The sequence below is a fragment of the Bacillus rossius genome, chromosome 14, assembly GCF_032445375.1.
Source record: "Bacillus rossius redtenbacheri isolate Brsri chromosome 14, Brsri_v3, whole genome shotgun sequence".
In the NCBI taxonomy this organism is placed as follows: Eukaryota; Metazoa; Arthropoda; class Insecta; order Phasmatodea; family Bacillidae; genus Bacillus; species Bacillus rossius.
This window is the reverse complement of record NC_086341.1, coordinates 10,719,453-10,738,619: the sequence shown is the minus strand read 5'-3', so window position 1 is coordinate 10,738,619 and position 19,167 is coordinate 10,719,453. Positions and strand designations below refer to the sequence as shown.

Below are 19,167 nucleotides of genomic sequence, written 5' to 3'. Positions count from 1 at the left end.
CAGTAACTAGGCGTCCTTGCCACCAGAAGTAGTTCCCAAGTTACTGCCACCACATCGTTCTACAGATGGGGACATTTCATGCAAAGTTATTAACCAATCACACTGGTATGGTCACTGTCTTTCACACCACAGTGTGAGATGTATTGATACACAGATATAACAAATAAATTTAATTTATAGGTATTCATTTATGGTCAGTGAAATATTATAGATTAAAAGCATCCACTGAATGTGTAATAAGTGGCACAACAGATAAAATAAAAATATAATTGCTGGTCAAGGTTACTATCTCAACAAAATAAACCAATGCCAATCTTATTAATAAGGAATGTTTTAAGTGTGTCTTAAAAAGTGAAAAGAACACTTGACAGGGTGTAATTTACATGGAGGTACTGATGAGTGCATTTCATGCAAAGTTATTAACCAATCACACAAATTTTCGGAGGTCCAAACATGGCATGACCGCAAACAGTTCATCACTTTCAGCATGAGGCCACACAATGATTGTAACTAAAATCTCAAAAAAAAAAAAGTGTCTCAAACAGCGAAACTGCAGCGTCTGCACCTGGGTGCTACATCTCCACACCTACTCGAAGGAGCTGTGAAAGGTGTAGAAGGTGAAAGTGGGTAGGAATTACAAATTTTTAGGTACGCTTATACATAGCAAAATAAAAACGTGGTTTGCAAATTATATAATATAAAAAAAAAAAATAGGGAAAAACTATGTACTGCAGTTTAGATAAACAAGTAAATATTATGTGTTAAATATATCATTTTAAAGAAAATATTAAACAATTTTGATATATCATTTTTAACAAAAAATTAAATGGCACTAGTAAATTAGTTATTTTGCACCATTAAACAAAAATAATTCATATGATGTCATCATGCATTTGGGTAGTAATTTTTTAACCCACTACTTTTACCCTCTACACCCAATGCACCTTTGCATGCAGAAGTTGCAAAAGTCATAGCCAAAACAAACAACTGTATAATAATGTTGGTTCATTCCAAAATCTAACAGAAAATCAAATAATCATAATAGAACCAATATATCAAACCTTTGAAATGTATGCAGTTTCATGCAAGTTGAAGTATCTGTAAATATAATTTTCTTGATATGGTTTTTAGATAGGGATTAAATTTTTCAAAATTCATTTTTAACGGGTTATAACATACATTATCGCTGTACTTATAAAAACATGAGTCTAATTTTTAAGCATCTATCAATGAAAATACCTGCACATATTTAAGCATCTCACATTATACATAGTCATCCAATTAATGGTAGCAACTAGTGCTTACTCAATCACTAAGATCATAGCAAAGAGACAATATTTTAATTTATGAATTTTCCAATGCATATACGTACTGTTTATCTTTTGTGGTTGTGGTAGAATGTTAAAAGGTTTTTAAATAACGATGGGTCGAATCCAAATTGTATTGAATACGAATCTCAAATTAGAATCCCAAAGAGTACCTACAATAAACGGCTCAAATCTGAATCTAGGTTTGAAGGGTAAAAACTAAAAAATAAAATAATGTACAAGAAATGAAAAATATTAACTATGGCGTTGAAACATTCTAACCTTTAAATTTATGTTTCACAAACTAAGTTTCCAGAATCAATAAATATTGTAATTTTATATGTATAATTATATGTTACAGATACACTATCTTAGGAAATGGTAACAGGACAGGTACGAAGAAAAAATTCACCTAGTGAACTTCAGATTTCATCAGTGTTGAATTTTTTTTATTAACTTTATTTCAATATTTTTCTTCAATTGATTTCCTCAAATATTGAATCCTTTCAATACTAAGGGATTTGAGGATCTGATTGGTCCATCCCTATTTTTAACCCTGAACATGTAAGCACCCTGACTGCTGTTATGACTGTTAAGAAATAAGACGGTAGACGTTTCCATAACTTTACTGCTTCAACACCACAATATGACTGAACGCCCAGCAGGCCATTCTTTAACAAGACAACAAATACACAACACGGAAATTACACCAACTTTACAATACTAATAACACACGTACCAACTGTAACATATACAACAACTGTGTCTTGGCAGCACACTGTGCGGTGATGCAGTGCGCACTCACCAGGAACACCAGGGGCGGGTCGCCAATGAGGGAGATGGCAGTGGACAACTTGCGCTTGTTGCCTCCCGACAGGTCGCCCGCCAGCGCCCGCTCGTACGCTCCCAGCTGCAGGATCTTCAGTCCGTTGTCGACCACCTGCAGATGCCCCCCCGCCATCAGCACAACGACCGCAGACAGAGACAAAAAGAAGAAAACAGTACACGCGCCAAACAGAATTCCTTATGGCTGGGCAGAACAAAGATTTTGACTTAATTTGGACTTCCAATGATCCATCGTGTCCGTCCATCCGTCAACAGGCCAAGCGATTAACGATGATCCACACGTCCATTACATACTTTCCATTTCAATGCTGCCAACTGACTATACGGCTTAACAAGTGTGAAAATTGCTCTTGTATAGGGTAGAGTGGATTGACGATCTTAAAAGTTAAAACACTTATAAACCCAATTTTTTTTTTGCTTTGATATTTTATTAATGTACTTTCAGTTTAACCTTACATAATTGTTTACACTTTTACATCTCGGCCAATTTTTGTATCAAATAAAAAAAACTTTCATGGCAACATCTAGACAAATATGTACACAAAATACGCAACACCTTTTTAAGATAGTAAAGGGAGCTGGCAATACATTGCTAACCTTCAAGAGATTTTATAATTTTTTATCCGTCAGTCTGTTGAAAGTTTAAGCTCGGAAAGCTTTTGATGGACGGACGGAATTTTTCGGGGCCTTCCGATTGGCTTGAGGTACCGTGATTGACGGACAGATGGGTAACGGACGGACGTGACAGTTAACCGTGCGTCCAGCTTTGTGAAAATTTTTCAATTGGCGGGTTTCAATGACAGCGGTGAACATCGTCGGAACGGAAAGCACCTCCTGGATCTGCGCGCTGGGGACGCCCTGCAGCCGGCAGTACAGCTCCAGGTGCTCTCGCACCGTCAGCAGCGGGTCGAGCGCGTCGAACTGGGGGCAGTAGCCCAGGTGCTGCCTCACCGCGTCCATCTCCCGCCGGGCGCTGCGGCCGCACACCAGGGCGTCCCCGCCCGTCGCCGACACGTCCCCCGTCAGCATCTGGCGACACAGGAGGCCGGCCGTCACAGCAGGGGGGCCGGGTCCGACGAGCGAGGGCTCGAGACGCTGCGACACTCACCTTGAAGGTGGACGTCTTCCCCGCTCCGTTCAGCCCCAAGAGGCCGAAACATTCTCCCTTCCTCACCCTCACGCACAAGTGGTTGACGGCGGCTCGACCCGTGCCGTATACCTGACAATCAAAAAAAAAAAAAAAATCTTATAAAAGAATGAAAACACTAACATTATAAGAATGAAGAATGGAAATATTTTTACTACCAAGTAAAAATATATGAACGGTTGAACAAAAAGTAAAAAAAAAATATGTCAGTAGATAATTGTCAGGAATAAAACATTGGTGCAGAATACTGTACCTTCAGTATAAATTTTTATCAGTGTTATGTCATTTCAAGTATGTTACAAAATGAGATTGCAGTGCCAATTAGGTCAACGTAGTCGCAAATTCTCAGGTTGGTTTATTTCCCAAATAAATTTATGAATTTAATAATTATTAGAAGAATGGAAATTTTTTGTAACCACAGGATAGTCATACCATCTTTAAAGTAATTTCATTTTTTTCATTTTTTCTTTTCTTGCACAGGCACAAAAGCAAAAAACCTTTCCCTTAAACCTTTGTGCATATGTAACTGTGCGACGTGAGACCTTACCAAAGAAACAATAAAAAAAAATTAGATACTATCAATAAGCCAAGTTATGAATTTTCCCACAGTTGTTTTTCAGTATAATAGTATAAGACTGCATGTGCACTTCATCAACCACACACCTTGGTTAGATTTTTTAGCACCAGAACACTGTCATTCGTCTCTCCTCTCAGTACAGCATCTCTCTCTGTGGCGACATCACTGTCTTCGTCATCCGGGAAATCTGGGTCCACCTAAACACAAAATCAACAATTGCACAAACAACCTTTATAACTGTAAACTTTCTGCCAAGAGAATAATTTTAAATCAGTCTCCTAAAACTGTGTTTAGACTTTGGACTGTACCGAGCATATCTGCGAATCACTGACTAATAGTTACCGACAATGCCAGCAATTGCAAGTATAAAGGAGGCTCTACAGTAGCTGGTAGGGTTGTGCGAATGTTCGGTATACCGATACCGAAATCGAAATTTTGCTACTTTCATTTTCGATTTCGGTAAGAATTTCATCTGTCGAAGTTCGTTTTTAGCGAAATATTTCGAGTCAAACGAAAGTTCAATAGCTTACCGAAGTTCGTTTGTTCTAGTTGAAAAAGAAATCGTAATTTAATAAAAATGTACAGTAGAATACCGGTACAATAACGTACCTTATTATAAAGTATATTTCACTTAACGAATTTTTTTTAAGTGCCCGCCAAAAATTGTATCTTCGCCATGCAAAACGGTTTCAGTTTAAAGTATCATATTTTCACTATAACGTATAAATTCTACTAGTAGCGTGGCATTACTACACCAAAATTTACTTAAACTGGTAAATAAATTTCCAGCTAAATGATTAATGTAGTAGAACAAAGATACACAAATACCACCGCAACGTATTTTCTAACCTCTAAATTCTCAAAACAAAGTTAAAAAACAGTTGCGCGCACAACCATAGATTATACCGTACATAGTATGCGACATGAGCAACACAACACCATTCGATACATCGAAAGACGGAGGTTTGAGAGAAGTATTAATTATTTAGACAAAAGTGTTACGCTACGCTAAAAATACTGTTTGATGTCTGTGCCGGGATTGTTTATTGTTATTGTTGAGTTTATTTTCAGGTTACGTTATTTAGACACCGCATTATATTTGTGCTACAATATGAATGATCCTGGAGATAAAAAGAAACGAAAGCAATTCACGCTTAAGGAAAAAGTGGATATACTCAGAGAACTAGACAAGGGGAAAAAAGCAAGTCGCAGTTGCGAATACATATGACATTGCGGCTCTCCTGTAGCTATTTATTTATATATTTTTTTCTCTTTGTAAAGATATGTATGCATGTTTCAGTACTAAGTACAAATCTTGAGGTACCTGTAAGTACTTAGCACTGGGATTCTACTGTAATGTCTTTATATGATTTGCTTGTTATTACTAATAATGTAATAACATATGCAAATCATATAAAGACATTAATTAGAAAAAAGATTTCCATTAAGATTAATTTACGTGGTGATGAAAAAAACTCACGTTAATGAAAATACGGTAAAATCATAATTTGAACAAACATAATACGGTAAAATCATAATTTGAACAAACATAATACGGTAAAATCATAATTTGAACAAACATGGCAGATAAAGTAAACAAAATTCAACCGTGATTACAGTAGGCCTAGGTATCAAAACAAAATCATGCAATATTTGAAAAATTACCTGATTCATTTGCTTTCAAACAGTAGTGTAGGTACTATATTCGTAAAACATACATTCCAGAACTGTTAGTACACTATTTAGTATTTACCGTATACACATAAACAAAGAACGTACCTACTTTTATTCGCGCACAGCCAAACAAAAACATTGTCGTCTGCTTTATTTAAAATTTACATACTCTGACTGGCATATAAAATCCTCATAATATACAGCCAATTAGACAAAAAGGTCAACAAGTCACTTGGCAGCAACCATTTGTTATGTTTTGTTTTGACCATGTCCCTTGCCTGGTTTACAGCTTCCTGAGCTAGCCATGTGTGACAGTGGTGCAAGATGACGGCCGTTCCGCAGTAGTCACGTGTTTTTTCATCAGTACCATGCACGTGATAAATATATTATCATAGACTGCGACATTACGACTGTAAAGGAAATAGTCTGTGCGCTGAAAGATCTGGATTGATTCTTGAAATTTACGAGTGACATGGGGCTGTGTTGTGTGGTCTAGGGCGGATGTTGACTATATTAAATAGTAATATTTATATATACATCAAAAGGTACAAAAATGATTTATGTAATAGAATTTATTACTGAAGAGCAAATTTTGGGGCACTTTTTTTCTTTGTTAATTAAAAAATTTCGCTTAACTTTCGTTAAGAATATATTTATCTCATAGAAAAATTCATTTTCGTTTCACTTTCGCGAAACTTGATAAATTTTCTTTCACTTTCATTTCGTGTGGATAAAGTCACTTTCGCACATCCCTAGTAGCTGGCAGTACAAGAAGTTCAAACTTACAGTTACCATTATTTTTTGCATAATTGCACGCCCACATAATTGTCACCCCGTTATTTTAGGATGTCAAAATTTGAAAAAAAAAAAAAAAAAAAAAAAAAATTACAGCATAAACGTTGCATTATATTTTTGGTCCCGCTGTTAGATTCTTTGTGTAGGTAGTAAATATGACAGAATAAAGCTCCGTCCAAGAGCAATCGGTTTTCAAGTTGCTGTCAGGGAGTTTGGTAGTTAGAAAGGAAAATACAGTAATTACAATTACAGTAAAACTTGTTTACGTTTACCCGTATAATACGATTTCCCATCCAATATGTTGAAATGTTTTAGTCCCACCATTTTCTAAAAAAGATGTATATATGTTTATAAATTTTTTTTCCATTAAGATGCTTCCCATAAACTTTTCCCATATAAAACTATGTATTTTTAAATTAAAATCTTTTATTAGTTTGGATATTACTGCTTACTTACCTATTTAATAAATAGAAATAAAAAGTTGTCATGTGTAATTTTCTTTTAAGAATTTTTTTAAAACGTTTTTGTACGTTATAACCTTTAAATGTTCATCTTTGTTGCAGATGTGTACTGTGTATAAAAATGTAACCAGTGCTAGTTGGCATTATTCATTTTGGTTACGGTGATGCCCATATAGAGTGCGCGCACGTAGTCAAATATTGATATAGATAGCTCGCAGACTGCATGAAACTCGCACACTCTGTCTAGTGGCGAGTAAACTACATTTGATAGCCCACACTCTTTCGTGGTAAGTGTGTACTATGACGATAGATATGGATTAGTTCCAGCTCACATTCGGGTCACTGTTTTCGTTTTTCTATTTAAAACTGAACGAAACATGTCTTGGTTGCATGACTTATCAATTTAACTTGTTTGGCTTGTATATGTATATTCTCTTTAAAAAAAAAATACATTCCAAATCCTCAACCAAACTGCTGTCTCCCTACTTTTCAAACTTGATTTTAGTATAAAATGTACAATGATTATGCGATAAAACATGGTACATAATATATTTTAAATTCAACTTACAGACGAACAGTCTTCACAATGATATATTTATTTATTTAATTTTGTAACATGCCCACAGACAGTCTAGGGACTTTAGCGGTAGGCACGACAAAACAAACAATAGACAAGATGTAGTTGTGGGCACTGCCAACTGGTAGGCACCAAGCAGGCAGACACCACCTGAAAGTGAAAGCCTCAACTAGTAGGCACTGCTGCGTAAGCAGCCTGAACCACACAGATGCAGGGACTACAACACACATACACACACAAGCACAAAAATAACAAAGGTAAAATGACAGACAGTCACAGTGACAATTAATTAAAAGTAAAATAGTATGAGAACATGACAACAGAAAATAAAGATAAGTACGCACAAAAACAATACCTTGAAGGTAAAAATATACTAAGTATATACATAAAACCTTTTTAAATGAGAACAAACAAGTGGCTGATGTTCAGATCCAAATCCCTGAACCAAGTTAATTTCAAATGTTTAGCTGCCCAAATAAGCTTTGTGTTTTTGTACCTTTCTTTTGAATGAGCAGTATTTGTACAGCTGGTACTCGATTGCCAGGTTGATGAGGAAGAAAACAATTCCAGCCACAAACATGCTGACAAGGTTCTTTCCAAGGATACCCCATTTGAGTACGTTGGTCTTCACGGTAATACCTGTTGGCAAATTTGTTGTTTACAAGTTTTGGCAATCAGCAATACAGAATGTCCATAAAAGAATATCCCAGTTTCAATGGTACATTATAACAGTTTAGTTTAATTTAGACTGTTTACAACAAAGGCACAAAGGTAAACTAAACTATTTTTTCTTACAAATTTTCATAATGTGCACCTTTAGTTGTACAGCACACAGCCAATCTAAAGTCCAATTCTTCCCACACATTTTGGTTAACACGTCCGGAGTAATGGAAGCAACAGCATCTTCAAGTCTGTGTCTCATTTGCTAGGTAGGTCCATCTTCTTGCAGAGCAACTTCTGCATTATCAACACCTGCTTCGGACATTGTGTCTGCGCCATGCCTTGCAATGAATGGTCATACATATTTAAGAATGTACAAGGTCAACGTGTTTTCTTGCATTACTAAAAGGTTCCTCTTTGCCAGCAGTGAAATTACATAAAATAAACTTAGAGAAGTAATAAATAAAGAATTTCATTTACTTTACTGGTTAGCACTTGCGATGGTAACTACAACTACGTGACTCTGTTTCAATGTTTTTAATAGACATTTCATTTTATAACATTTAGTATAACAATTTCTTAGTCATCTCAAAGCTAATGTGGTTAATTGGGAGAAAACGTTAAGAAACACGCTAGGCATTGGGTGTCAAGCGGGAACTTCGATGTTATAATTTGCACTCTCGATGCAATAACGTGTGGTCGTCAGCCGACCAGGAAGGGGAGGGAATTACGAGCACCATTGCACGTACCGTACACAGCCAGCGCCTGGGAGGCAAAGTGGTTGCCCGCGATGTTCATGAGGCCCTGCCCCAGGCAGAAGTGCGGGAACACCAGGAACACTTGCCGGATGATGCTCGCGATGTACTGCAGTTCCTGCAACAGGCCCGCAGCGAAGCTCTCGAGACTGCGATGGGAACATCAACCCCTTCGCGCAACACGAGTCTCAATTGCTGTGAAGCCTCAACACTAGCATGCTACACCAGTGGACGTTTTAAGGCCCCGTAATCTGCGTTGAAAGAGGTAGATGTGAGGGATGGCTAAGTCGATTCTTCGAAGCTTCGATTCCACTGATTCTACCTGGGATTGGAACCATCGATTCACAAGCTGTAATGAATTGTATCATTTGAGGAATCATGTCGTATTTAGAATGGTAGGTCGTAAGAACTGTCGATAAGTTCGATATGAAATAGATTCACATAAACTGATTCTTGCCACAACTGCCGCATTTTCCGGCCAGTAAGCTGACAATGTTTTAGTTTAATTTTTCTAGACTTAAGTATACTAAAGCTAATTTCTCATTATATTTTCAATACTTTTCCATAAATATTTTTCACTTAAAAAAAGTTGGTTTAAAATTGGATTTACGCATGTATAAATTCATTAAATTAAATGTCCAAGATTTTGTTGTTTGTTCATAGCATGTTGCTGCCTGTGTATGTATAGACAAATTTTTAAACAAAATGTACTGGTTTTAAGTTTGTGTTGATGTTTCATTAGCCGTGAACCCTATAGCTTGCGTTATTAAATCTATTGTGAATTGGAATAATGATAATCAGGAAATATCTCGTGATCAGCAAGTGTTTTAATGTCCATGTAAATGTTCACGGACGTAAATCAAATGAAACACAACAGGACTTTTTAAGAGCATGGCAGGACAGAGTAATTTCACAAGAACACATAATCATGGAATATAAAATTGGGAATCAGAATCGGAATCGAAGAAATGTGGAATCGCCTCGTCCCTAGTAAACACAAATGTACAATAAAATTTGGATATATATTTTATTTTTCAATAATTCATAATGATCTGCATTCTGTTATAAAAATAATTTTCAAATTTAAGACAGATTAGCATGAAGATACTGGGGATCAGGTTAAAATATATTGTGTTCTACACTACAGTTGAGTTGATATATTTTCTGGCATGCAAGACTTCTCAAACACTTACATCGTCATCAAATATCTCGAGGACGAACGTGGCAACGGTGGTGATGACGCCAATGAAGACATTGGTGCAGGCCAGGCCTACAAATGCTGTGCTCGGCTCAGAAAAGATGAAGCTAGCTGGATACATCAGAGGTATGATAGCCCACCTGCAAGCAGAACACACAATACAAATCTTAGTTTTTATTTCCTACGATCTTAAGTCTCAATGAAATTTTAATACAATGCAAACTGCTGCTTATTCTACAACACTTTTCATTTTGCTACAATTCTTCCTCAGTTGTTTGGATAGAAACCAGTTTCTTTTTAATATCACGAAGAGACATCTATTTCAATTGCTGTAATATTGTTTAGTATTAATTAATGCCTGTAGATGATAATTTTTGTCTTGTTTTATCGACACACACTACACATCAGTACAATTTTAATCTGCAAGGTCTATTTCCAGGGTACAGTATGCCATAAAAAAATATATTTTTTTGCATGATTTGTAAATACCGGTAACTTTTTTTAAGTCAAAAATAAAACCAATTATATTAGGGTTATATTATTTTACCAAGCAAAAGTAAAATTAAAAAAAGGATGCCTGTACTTATGCTCGCATGTTAGAAGTTAAACTTACTTGGCATAATAAAAAACTAACCTTTTTGCATGCAAATAATTAATAGAAATAAAATAATAAAATCACTGACATGATAACATGAACCATTATTTAATATCAAAAACTTAAGTATTAAATTTAAAAGTAATTATACAATTACTATTTGTGTGTAGCCTTATTTTCATCATGTGAAAATTTTATTGCATGGTGTGCGCATAACGCATAAAATTCACTCTCATAATTTTTTCGTAATGCAGCCAAAGAAGTATGACTTAAAAAAAAGGGGCGATCACTGATTGATGATTAAATCATATCCGCCATAAATATGCAACGTACCTTACACGAATCTAGACGTCATACACCTCAGCCACACTGCCGGCACGTGATTCAACAGAAGCCATCACCAGGTAAATAAACACAGCAACTTGATACACAAAACTGCATTTAAGTACCTATGTAGTGAAGGGAATGTCTCACCCATAAATGACCAACAGCAGCACCAGGCCCGGGAAGTTCGACTCTGAGACGTAGGCTTGTTCGTTGAAGGCCAGGAACACAAACACGCACAGCAAGGCTGCCACCATGTAAGCCATCTGCAACCCAGCGCCGTGCCGGACACTCTGATTCAAACCAGTGGCGTAACCAGGATTTGTGTATGGGGGGTGTTAAGAAGCATGACCCCCCCGTAAGGGTCCGGGGGTCCTTTCCTGGGAAAATTTGGATTTTAAGGTGTAAAATAGTGCTATTTTAGCAGTTTCCGGTACTTAAATTTGAATATTGTAATGGTAAAAATTTTATTAATTTTAATATGAAATTTGTTTGAGTGATGAATAAGAAATTAATTACAGATTTGGCGCTAAGTGGGGTTTGAACCCCTAAACCCCCCCCCCCCCCCCCTCGGGTACGCCCCTGATTCAAACACAACTTCCAGCGCTACGCGTGGCCCGATGGGCAACGGACAAGTGATGCAGTAAAAAAAAACTTTTTTCTAACATGCTAATTTTTATTCTCATTACTACTATCACAGAATTGAAGACCTCTCTCTGATATAACTAGACAAACACTACAGTATTTTGCTATTAAGTTACAGGATTTGTTAAAAAACTCAACCGTAAAAAAAAACTTTCACTGAAATGTTTATTTTCAATTAGATGCATACCTACCAATGAGTTATTTTTTGAGACAATATCTATAGCCAAACACATATACTAAAAACCTTTTATGTGTTTCCAGATAAAAAATTGTTTCACATAACATTAAATTACTGTCCACCAGGCATCTAAACACACCACTTCATAATTTACTCATTCTAAAGAGTTTTCCAGCTTAAAAGACGTAAAGAAATATTAGTAATTTTTAAATTTTTTTAAAAATGTTTCACACTATCACTAACTTTAAATTATGTGCAACAAACCAACAAACAAAGTTGAGATATTTATCTACATACGTAATCTACATATGGTTAATCTAAAAAAAAATATTTTGTCTTACTATATTCATACGAATACTGCCAATTTCCTACAGGCACTAACTTAGTTGGAAATATTTGATTATTTGCTTGTGTGTGCCTGTTGCATCACCAGCCTTAATTAATTCATTTTGTGTTACAGTGAAACCTCATTAATACAAACCTGAAGGGGAGTAAAATATTTCAGTTTGTAATAACGAGGTTCATATTAATGAGGTTTTTGAGCCAATAGGTAGAATAAGAACTCGATAAGAAATATTGAATTCCTACATGTCAGAGCACTAAAAATGTGGAATATTATTATTGTAATAGAAGCCAGATATTGACATGCACACTAACAAAATACACTTAGAAGCAATTTTAATAGTTTTAATAAAATATACTATAACAGACTGATAATTAGTATACATATACGTATGTATGTATTCTTATTTAATTTGCTTCCAAAGTTTTGACAAAAATGATTAACATTTACCGTACAGTTAATTGCTGTTGAGTGTATAGCAATTCTTATGCAAAGTATGCAAGATATATTTACATAGGTTTAAAAAAATCATTAATTTTTTTCTGGACACACTTATCTCTGTAAATATCATTTACAGCAGAACATATCTTCTCAAATCCTGCAATCAAGTCAATTGGCACATCACTTGCAGCAAGTACATTTTCCAGTGTACGCAAAGCACTGATTGTGTCACTTTTGCTTGGAAGTTTATGCACTACCTCACCATTGTCGTCATCACCATCATTATCCTGACTTGTACCACCCTCACAAAGTGACTGTACAGCGTCAGCCGTTGGTGTTTCCTGTAATCCTCGTGAACCAACAAGATCTTCTGCAGTTAATCTTGCACTGGTGTACACACTGTCATCAATATGAACAAACTCATTGAAGTCATTATCAACTTGCACATGTTCTTTTAACTCTTGCCAATCCTCTAAAGGTTGATCACAGTCAGGTTCTTCAACAGTTTGCTGGCCAAAACCACTTTTTGCAAAGCAATGCACAATTGTCTTTTGGCTGATGCTGTCCCACGACATGGCTATACTGCGGATAGCATCCAAAACTGACCATCTAGGAAGCTCAGTCTTTCCTTTTTCACACTGCCTGATAAGGTATTTCACCAAGCGCTGTCTGTAGTTTCTTTTCAAGCACTGTATTATACCTTGGTCGAGTGGTTGTGTCACACTTGTTGTATTTGGTAGCAAGAAGAGTAAGGTAATGTTTTCCAACTTCATACCATGAGCAGTATGTGCAGCACAGTTGTCCAACAATAACAAAATTTTGCGATTTAGAGTCGCCATTTTCCTGTCCAATTTTAACAACCACAACTGGAAAATTTTTGTGGTGACCCAAGCCTTACTGTTTGCCTCGTAATCTACTGGCAGGTTTTTTGCTGCAACATCTTTGAAACATCTTGGCTTGGCAGACTTGCCAATAACCAAGGGTCGAAGTTTAGTACTGCCATCTTGATTACAACATAGTAAAACTGTAAGACGAACTTTACTGTGTTTACCGCCATGGCAGTTTTCACCTTTTACGGTTAGAGTTTTATTGGGCAACAGATTGTAAAAAAGCCCTGTTTCATCCATATTAAACACATCTTGTGGTGCAAATTTACTTACGATGGACTGTACTGACTGAAGCCAGTCACTCGTTGCTGTTTGGTCGACAGCTGCAGATTCGCCACAAATGGATTTTGTGGCCAAATTATGCCTATCTTTGAAGCGTTGAAGCCATCCGTTGCTGCAATGAAAATCGTCAATTCTGAGTTGCAGTGCCAGCTGATCAGCCTTTTCTTGGATAATAGGCCCGGAAATTGGAACTCTGGCGGCGCGCATTTGATGAAACCACTCCAGCAGTTTGGCCTCTAATTCGGAATGTTTACCGACGCGCATCCTTTTCTTAGTTTGATTACTACCTTTCCTGACCGCTTCTTCTATTTTATCTGCTTGCTTTAGAATTGTACTTAAGGTTGATTTTGATATACCAAACTCTTCAGAAAGTTCTGTTTTCGTTTTTTCACCCTGACGAACTGAATTTATTATCTTAATTTTCGTCTTCAATGCAATTTCCTTGCGTTTACGTTTTGCCTCCATTTTTATGTGTGTACGTACAAATTCTAAAGTTTAATAAAATTCTCACGAGATAATTCACTTAAACTTTCATTACAACGTACACAAATATTAAACACGTTAGGCGTAACATATATTTTGTTTTTATTGGTCCGGCACAGATTCATGTATACAAAGGAAGTACAAAATCGAACGTAAATACCATCCCACGTGAAGTTCGATATATCGAATATTGTACAAACGCAAGTGATTTCTGAACATATCGAACACACGAACGAGTGATTTTGAAAACATAGAGTTAAAAACACACTTCGGAGACTCAGGCGGGGCCGTATCTTTGTGGTAATCTTTGGTTCGTATTAAACGGTAAACATGACTGTTTGTTTATACGGACGGGAATTGTTATTGTTCGCTATACATAATAACGAGAATTTCGTATTAACCAAACAAATCTTCATTGTGTTTAATGGGCATATTTCACGGGGAAATAGTAATAGGTAATATTAACGAGTCATTCGTAATAAGCGGGATAATATTAACGAGGTTTCACTAGTTATTTTTCTTTTTGTGTTGTTTGGTGTTTGAATCAGTATTTTTTTTTCTTTATGCGTTGTTACTGTCTTTATTTTTATTTATTACATGTGTCATATTTTTATGTCATCTTTTTAACTATTTATGGTAGAAGGGTTATGTTAGGTTTCTGTGTTTGCACCTATTGTACGTTTTGTATGGTTTGTTTCTACATTCTTACGTGTCCACACACCTAGAGTCTTAGGACTGTTTGTGTGCATGTTACAATCTATGAATAAATAAATTACTCCTCGTGTCTTGCTTGAGGCCCCTCACCATGTCCCAACAGTACGTGGATACCCAGTAGACCATGCGGTTCACGCCGGACACAAACTGGAGATGCTTGGCGTTGGACACGCGCTCCTCCACCAGGAACACCACAAAGGACGCCGGGACGAAGCTCAGGGCGAAGATGACTGCGATCGAGTGGAGGAGACTGATCCCGGACTGCTGCCTGCGGAACACAGTTTGGAAAACTAAGATTGCAAGAAACTGTACAGTCATGAGAAGGGGGGCAGAGAGAGAAAGAAAACAAACAAACAAACAAACAAACAAACAAACAAACAACCACCACCACCACCACCACCACCACCACCACCACCACCACCACCACCACAGCGAGTCTTTCAGTACTCGCCAGAGATGTGCAACAGCTAACCTCGGGACAAGGAAAATAATGTGCACTCATGTTGCAAATGCACTTATAATACGAAACTAGGACACCAAATTTAGTGTATAATTATTTAAAATAATGCAGAGAATGATAAACATATGAAACATATTAATTTTAGTGAAAAACTACAAAAAATTTTATTCATTTTTTAAACTTAACTATAATACTGTTTAACAAGATGGTAATTACCTAACCAAACCTGACCCGACCCAACCCAGGTAGGGTAGGCTAATTTTTATTTATTTACTACAATTATTCTCATAATCTGTGAATTTGATACACTTTGGGTAATGCAGTTCCGTGCGCTGACATAGTCAGGATGGCTTAAAAAAAAGAAAGAAAAAAGTCAGTGCACCTGATGCGCTACAGGTGGTTTCGGATCAGCTACAATGTTTTGATGCACATGGCTTGCGCAAGTTCTGTAAGAAAAGTTGGCTTCATTCTGTTATTCCATGCCAACCAACACTATTCAAACAAATTCCAATGGTCGGAAAAAAAAAATGTATAGTGAAAATTGGGAAACCACAGTTTTTTCACTCAAACAATTGACAAGTAGGTATGAAATAATAAATAAAAACATGCTAATTAAAGCCAGAGTCGAAAAGAATAAATAAAATAGACTTGAGACACAAAAATAGAAAAAAGAAAGACTATGTTTAATTGCAGGTTAGGCCTAACTTTTAAATCTTGGTATACATACAAAACAGCATCATGGTAACAACACACAAGCTAAAAATTCCGCACACAGTAATTATAAATATATTCCAGGGTAGTTTCCTTAACAAAGTTTTATTTCGCACACCAATATTTTTGGTATGTACCCTAGCGATTACAAAATTAACGATAATGGGTTTATGTGGCTAGATATGAGACATTCATTGTTCATAGCCGTCCGTTCCATTTTAACGAAATTACTCCTACCAAGTGATGTATACAGAGCTAAGATGTTTACACATCAAAAAATAATTAAAAAACAAGGGCGTCGCCAGGGCAAGTAGGGGGGACAGTTGCCCCCCCCCCCCAGAGATTCAAAAAAAAATGTAGGAAAATGCAAAGAAATACATAATTTTCCCACAAATTGCCCCCCCCCCCCCCCCCCTTAAGCCATCAACTGGCGACGCCCTTGTATAAAAAAAATGAAACATAAAATCAAACAACTGCTCCTTCATGCAACATCGTGCGAATGTCACCACGTCGGGACTCACACTAATTCCGTCTCCATCTCCTGCTTCGTGTAGTTCATGGGGTGGTTGTACACGTGCATGCCGTACTGGTTGGTCTTCGCGCCCCTAGGGAGCGACGCGCGCAGAACCACGTTGTTGATCGCGTTGAGATACGCCACGGATGAGGCCCAGCCCTTGTTGTTGAACCACACCTGCGAAATTACGGCCGGGCAACGACTCAGCACTCTTCGCGAGGCAGCATTCACATGTTCACTTGACGTCTGTCAACAATTATGTAAGTCACACGAAAGTTTGTCGTGAGTAGGTTGACAGTTACGAGACGAGACAGGGTCAGGGATGAGATTGTGCAAGCAAGAGCAGGACAGAACTTTAATAAGATCATTTGAAAACACTCAAAACTTTCGATTAATAGTTAACGACCGGACCACGGCTGCGACAGATAACAGAATGGAACGTTAACAGAAATCTCTTAATATATATATATGTATGTACATTAACGTGATTTCACTGTGGCCTTGGGTTCGAAAATGAAAATAAATATTCAGGAGTTAATAATACATGCATAATACATAATGTATTTAATTTCACAAAACAATAAATATAAACTTCAATACACATAAGTGATTGGTTTGTGTTGCACAGACGATTAGTTACTGCTGTTGTCATACCGTACAGTTACTTCCAACTTAAAAAGTAATCCGGGAACAATTTATGGATGTCTGTTTGATTATACACATTTTTTCCCCTCTAAACAATGATGGATAACAGGAACTGACTGTTAAATGAGTGACAGTTGATCAAAGTTGAAATGTAAATTGGGGAAAGATTTAATAAAAAAAGATGCTTAGGTCTGCTTGAGAAAACAGGAAGAGATTTTGGAAGTTTCTTGTAAATATGGCCATATCTCACTACTCTGAAAAGAGCCGTAGGCTTAAAACTATAACAACTATTCTTATAAATGATAAATTTATTCATACTAAACAACAGAAATAGTTTCAATTGAAAATATTATAACATGAGACATGAGTACTACTTCCCAAAATATCGGTACATATTTTTTTTAACACACCTGTATGTTATCTTGCTCGTCTTGCGTAGCTTCAGGAACAGCTCTACTTGCGAAGTCTTCGAAGTCCCAAGGAATGCTGATGTTTCCGATGATGTTTGGGAGCACTTTTCCAAGCAATGACTGTATGCGAGTGGTGTTGAAGTATTGTGCAAGGTTGGTCACACCAAAAGTAAAGCCGCCATATCTGCCCAAGCAATTACAACAACAACAACAACAATAATAATAATAATAATAATAATAATAATAATAATAATAAAGGGAAGCCTATTACTGGATATCAACTTAATAATATTTATTTTATTTATTTATAAATTGTGACATGCACACCAACACTCTGAGAAGAGATTACAGGGGTGTGCACGGTACAAAAATAATACACAAGAGACACAACAGACAAAGGACACAAAATAAAAATTAATAAATTCAAAAATACAGAAAATTAGTGAAGTTAGAATACACAGTTAACTGAATTGACTACAAGTGCTACTAAAATAATTAACTAATTGGTTAAGCTTGTTACTATTGGGTCTAATCTATTATAATTGCTTATTAATCTAAAAATAATATCATTTTTTCTCTTGATTGTACAGAAAGTAAAGTATATATATATATTAACTATCACATAAGTAGAGAATTAGTAACAGATTAATAATAGATCCTTATGAGACACAAAATAATAATGAATATTCAATATTAATACAGGCACTGATAAAAGATTTGTTGTCTTGAACTAAGACACGTGTATGCATCTTCATAAGCAGGTGGCAGTTAATGAGGCCCTCCTGTACAGCTGAAGCATGACCATGCTTTGTAAGTAAAAAAAAAAAATTATGCACAATTGTTCTTTCTCTCTTCTTTTTCACTTCTCTCAACTCTTTCCTTTTCCCCCTTCCCCATCCCTTCCCGGACATTCTTAGGGTTTTTATGACTGTATAGAATTAATATACGTAGTATAGTACTGGTAACAGAAAACAATACATGCATGAACATAAAACTCACATTAACTCTCCACATTTTGGTACATAAAACCTACCTCATTTTGTAATATTCGGATGTTGTTTTCACCAACCAATCAGAAATGTTCCTACCAGTCACATTGAACATGATGTCCCCTGTAGATATCTACAAAAAAAAAGTTAAAAAAAAACTCGCATTAAATAAAGATGAGAAAACTTTATCACTTAAAAATCAGTTTTTCAACTAGAGTGCCTGAATACATAAAATACTGTAAGTACACAAGAAATTATAACTACAGACTAGTTTTAGCTGGATTTTGTTTTAAAAGGGAGATTTCTGTGTTATTGGTTAAAATTTTTAGAAATACTGGTTATTTATTAAAATAGCTTTATAATCAACATGTGAGATTATATATAATTTTTAATATTATTTATATTTTAATGAAACCAGTGATATTTTGACTGCAACAGAAACTGCACTTTTTAAATAAATTAAATAGCCATATCAATATCTAAGACACTTTTTTCTCAGAACAAAAAAAAATTGAGTTTTAAGTTTAAAACAGAATGTGAAATATAAAA

The 19,167-nt window shown here is 36.0% G+C and overlaps 1 protein-coding gene across 2 annotated transcripts in view; it reads right to left on the bottom strand.

Moving 5' to 3' along the window:
* The window catches only part of LOC134539137 (phospholipid-transporting ATPase ABCA7-like), a 100,927-nt gene that overhangs the window by 13,289 nt on the left and 68,471 nt on the right, over positions 1-19,167 (bottom strand). For both annotated transcript variants that reach the window (XM_063380885.1, XM_063380886.1), the window contains 12 exons: positions 18,663-18,751; positions 17,630-17,813; positions 16,582-16,751; positions 14,980-15,157; positions 11,067-11,182; positions 9,993-10,137; positions 8,794-8,917; positions 7,881-8,023; positions 3,964-4,074; positions 3,262-3,372; positions 2,985-3,182; positions 2,113-2,247 (listed from right to left, as the gene is read on the bottom strand). In XM_063380885.1, coding sequence (XP_063236955.1) covers positions 2,113-2,247; positions 2,985-3,182; positions 3,262-3,372; positions 3,964-4,074; positions 7,881-8,023; positions 8,794-8,917; positions 9,993-10,137; positions 11,067-11,182; positions 14,980-15,157; positions 16,582-16,751; positions 17,630-17,813; positions 18,663-18,751 — 1,704 coding nt within the window. The remainder of the gene's footprint in view (positions 1-2,112; positions 2,248-2,984; positions 3,183-3,261; positions 3,373-3,963; positions 4,075-7,880; positions 8,024-8,793; positions 8,918-9,992; positions 10,138-11,066; positions 11,183-14,979; positions 15,158-16,581; positions 16,752-17,629; positions 17,814-18,662; positions 18,752-19,167) is intronic.